The sequence below is a fragment of the Octodon degus genome, unplaced genomic scaffold (genome assembly GCF_000260255.1).
Source record: "Octodon degus isolate 3935 unplaced genomic scaffold, OctDeg1.0 scaffold00057, whole genome shotgun sequence".
Taxonomy (NCBI): domain Eukaryota; kingdom Metazoa; phylum Chordata; class Mammalia; order Rodentia; family Octodontidae; genus Octodon; species Octodon degus.
In genome coordinates, this window is record NW_004524633.1 from 12,330,936 (window position 1) to 12,335,981 (window position 5,046).

General features: G+C 31.8%; 1 protein-coding gene across 1 annotated transcript in view; it reads right to left on the reverse strand.

Annotated features, from left to right (window-relative positions):
• Lrriq3 (leucine rich repeats and IQ motif containing 3) overlaps positions 1-5,046 on the reverse strand; it is a 148,280-nt gene that overhangs the window by 95,240 nt on the left and 47,994 nt on the right. Inside the window, exon 5 of the mRNA XM_004634031.2 lies at positions 4,806-4,962. Within this exon, the coding sequence (XP_004634088.1) occupies positions 4,806-4,962 (157 nt within the window). The remainder of the gene's footprint in view (positions 1-4,805; positions 4,963-5,046) is intronic.

Below are 5,046 nucleotides of genomic sequence, written 5' to 3' on the forward strand. Positions count from 1 at the left end.
ATATATAATTTTAAGATGCAATAAATACCTATGTCTATGACTTCAATTTTTGAAACTTCTAGAAGAAAACAGAAGAGAACACAAGAAGTCATTAGCATTGGCAAAGACTTTCTTAGTAGGGTTCCAGTAGCATAGGAAATAATAGCAAGAATCAACCACTGAGTCTACTCCAAATAATAAGATTCCATATAGCAAATGAATCAGCAAGAGATAGCCTGCAGAAAGGCAGAAATCTTTGTCAGCTGCTCTTCCAAATGAGGTTTAATATGTAGACTTCAGGAAGTATAATGGGGTATGAATATGATCAAAATATACACAGTGAACCAAGTATTTTAAATTAATAAGAACTAAGAATAATAATAAAGAGCACAAAAATTATAATATTCCCCTAAAAATATACCAATCAATAAATGGGCATGTGAATTAAACTGATACCTCTAAAGAAATATACGTAGGAAATAAGTATATGAAGAGATATTCAGCAATTTTAGCCACTAGGGAAATGCAAATGAAAACTAACTTGATTGTTTTTTTTCTTTTTCCTATTTCTTTGTTTTAAAAAGAATAAAAAAACGGTTAAAATAAACATTAGAAATGATACAGAATTCTACTAAACAAAACAAAAACTCTATTTCATATTGTTGTCTACAAATTAGTTATTCAGATTACCAGATATAAGCACACAAAATTGATGAAAACAATTAGGCAAAAATTAAAAAGAAAAGAATTTAAGCATTAACTGCTCCTTTCAATAGACCAATAGAAATCAGCAGCACAATTATCCAAGCTACCCTGTGTATATACATATATTCAGATTCTATAACACCAGTGAGAATGCCCATTATAAAGAATATTTTTAAAATGGCAAGAATGTGAGAAAAAGAAACCCTTCTGCAGTCTTATTAGGCATGCAAGTTAGTATATTCACTATGCAAAAAATTTTGGAGTTTCCTCAAAAAAGTAAGACTAGACCTGCCAGATCACCCAGGTATACCACCCTTTGGTACACAACCAAAGGAAGCCAAATTGGTATACTACAAAGATGTGTTTATACCAATGTTTATGGTGCTACAAACATAACAGTGAAAACATGAAATTACCTGAGGTGCCCATCAGTGAATAAATGGAAAGAGACAATGTGGTTAATATATACAATGGACTACTATTCACCAAAGAGAGAATGAAATTATATCATTTGCAAAAAGAAAAAGAAAAAAGGATACAACTAGACATTATTGTGTTAAGCAGAATAAGCCAGAGCTAAAACATCATATACTGTATATTTTTTCTAATATATTGTACTAAAACAAAACAAAAAAAGATAAGCATACCAGGGAAAATATTAATAGATAAAAGGAGATTAAAGAGAAGAAGCATGGGAAGCAGATCAAGGTAAAGGTGGATGACAAGATTTTATGTCATATACATGTAGAAAAGTGCCACATAGAAATAAGATATATTATGAAATTAATTTGCCATAATAGAAATGCATTTTAAAAGAAATATAATCATAAAGGAAAATAGAAATTCTAGAACATCATAATAAATGTATCTTACCAAAAATTACAAAATTTGAAATTTGAAAATTTTATGATCTATGCAACTTTATAGATGGTAGATAAAATAATCTTTGAAAACTGAATTACTTCCTATTCGTGTACATAATAGTCATTTACAAAACTTTATAATATATGTATAATATATATTATGTATCTGCATATATAAATTTAAAATATACATTGATAACAATAAAGACAAATTAGTTATCAGTATACAAAAATTATTTATAAAGATACAACACATACAGAAAACCTCTTCATTTTAAAGCATATAAAGAAGCTGTTCAAATGCTCTAAAGTAAATGAGTTTATATTCTATATATCAAGTCCAAAGAAACTCCACATGAACTTTATAATTTCATAAGAGTATACTATCTTGTGGAGCAAGTTGTTAGAGCTGGCTTTGAGTACTGATAATGAAAGTGGGTTTTTTTGTTGTTGGAGATTTTTTGCTTTGTTTTGTTTTGTTTATTTATTTAGTACAGGGTCTCACTAAGCAGCTCTGAATCCTGGTGATCCTCCTGATTTCAGCCTCCCAGCGCTGGGATTACAGGTGTACGTCACCACACCCAGTCTGGGTGGCCTGCTCAGCATGCCTGGGGGTGGGCAGGTGGGGATAGAACCCTGGTCCTTGAGCTTGCCTAAGCAAGTGCTTAGTCCTATGAGCTATCATGGTGGACCTCTGATAATGGAAATGTTTTGAGTGGGATCCATCTGCCTATGTTTAATTAAAAAGTAACTTTCTTTGATTCGAATTGAGCATGTTCCTTCAGGACATTCACCTAGGGATAGGTTTTCCTTTACCTAGAAATCAGACTACTGACAGACTAGACCTTGCCTAGTCCCTATTTTAATTATGCTTATGTGACTGAACCATTTATAATTCAGGCTGCTCAAGAACAGGCCCACACATGAGATCAGTTGTCACAAACAGAATGCTTTAAAAATTAGGAATAGTTAATGCTTCAACTTTTTTGTTCTTTTATTTTTTGACCAATTTTGTGTGCTTATATCTGATAATCTGCACAACTCATTTGAAGACAACAATATGCAATATAATAGCCATTTTAAACTCCTATCACATTTAGTGAAATTCCGTATTGTTCCTAATGTGCTTTTTTATTTTATCAATTTTTATTTGCTTTAAAAAATATAAAAAGTTTATCATGATTAATTCCACTTCAATCCTGAGTCTTCACTTCTGCCTTTGCCTACTGTACAAAGGAAAACAAAACCACAGGGACAAAGAAAACACAGTGTAACATTAGACCACCTGAAATAAAGGGCTTATGTGGTATGATGTTTTCAGTTCTTCTGGAAAAATACCTAGGAAAGGAATACCTGGGTTATAGAACCTTTAATCTTAGTTTCTTGAGGAATCTCCATGTTGATTTCCACAATGGTTGCACCAGTCTACGCACCCACCAACAGCAGGGAAGATGTCCTTTTCCCCACAGCCCCTCCAGCATTTCTTATTAGTTGACTTCTTTATGATAGCCATTCTTTCTGGGATGAGATGGAATCTCAGTGTGGTTTTAATTTGCTTTTCGTGAATGACCAATAATGTTGAAAATTTTTTCATATTTATTTGCCATTTGTATTTCTTCGTCTGAGAAGTGTATATTCATTTTTTAATTGGGTTTTTGAATTTTGGAGGATTCTGTTTTTAATTCTTTATATGATCTAGTCAGAAGTCCTTTGTCTGAGGGACAGTTGGCTAAAATTCTTTCCCATTTCATGGTTTTCTATTATTCTGTTTGTGATTTCTTTTGACATGCAGAAACTTTTTAAAAAGATAAGATCCTAGTTGCTGATTCTTGAAGTATATCCCATGCAATTTGGTTTTTGTTCACGAATTCTCTGCCCATCCCTAGCAGTACAATTTGTCATGACTAAATCTTGGAGACACCCCAAATGACCATTAATAGAGGAACGGATTTAAAAGATGCAGTAATTTTTTTCAATGGATTACTATTCAGCTATAAAAGGATAAACTGGAGGCTTTCATTGGTAAATGGATGCAAATACATACCATTCTCAAAAGTAATATAAATCAAACCCACATGTGTGAACATCATATTGTCTCCCTAGTGTAACCTGAAAGAGTTAATAAATTCTGAAAGGTACAATATAGTGAAAGGGAAAGAAACTATTAGAAGGAACAACTGAGATGAGGGAAAGGAAAAAGAAACAAGGGAAAAATAAATACGTAAGTATGTGCACAGAATAGCTTTGCTAATTACACTGCTGCTAATTTCTGCTGGTACACTGAAAGGAGCAGTTAATGCTTAAATTTTTTTCTCTCCTTTTCATTTTTTAATAATTTTTGATGAATTTTGAATGACTATATTTGGTAATATGAACAACTAATTTTAAGACAACACTATCTAATATAACTACCAAAATTGAATTCCTGTCATTTTGCTTAGTAAAATTCTGTAACATTTCTAATGGATTTTTTTTTTACTATTTTTTATTGTCTTTAAAAAATAAAAAAATTGAAAATGCTGATGGGGCTTTTTAAAAATTAATCACTGCTTGACCTTTCTTCCCTGATTTATAAGAAGTAGACACAAATACCTGTTTTATGTTGTTGTGGAGAATAAGCCATGAGCCCAGTGCATTGCAGGCACCCAACTGATGTAAGTAAATTTTTCTTTTTTTCTTTTTCATTTTTCATTTTAATTTTTTATGCATTTAGTACAGGGTCTACAGGATCTACAGGGTCTCAATACGTAGATCAGTCTCATAGTGATCCTCCTGTTTTTAGCCTCCCAAGCACTGGGATTACAGGCGTGTGCCACCTCGCCCAGTCTCAATCGCAGTCTCAGTGCACGGGGGTGGGCACAGCATGGCAGGGATCGAGCCAAGGCAGAATTTTTCTTTTTTAAATTTAATCCTCAAGAAATGTTCCTTTATCATAAAATACAGTTATACTAAACATAGAATTATCAGTGCTTAAAAGTGTAAATATTTCTTTCCATCACAAATAAGTTTTCAATCAGTATTAGAAATTTTAATACTTGAAAGAGAAAATATACAAACCATTAATCATAAAGTGGTTGAGATAAGTCACTGTTCTATGTAACAATGCACTAAATCTATTATTTACATCAATAGAATGGGAAGTAGATCAACAATAAAATGGAAGATTTAGACACAGAAATTACACTTCAGTATCATAAGTGAAATTACTTCAAGGCAATTAACTGTAGTAATTACACTTACATGCTACTAATTACTTACATGTCTCCAATGCTGAAGTTTTCCTTTTACATGACTTTGAGGCTTGGAAAAGATATCCTTAAAGACTTCGTCTTCATTCCTGTTAGTTATGTAAAGCCATTTTGCTTCATATTCTTTAATAATTTTCTCCTGATGTCTTTTACTTAAAAATAAAGTGCTAAATATACAGGGAAGAGAACTATCAATTGGTTTTTTGTCAAAAAGTCAAAACTACTGATGAATTTACAACATCTTAAAATTA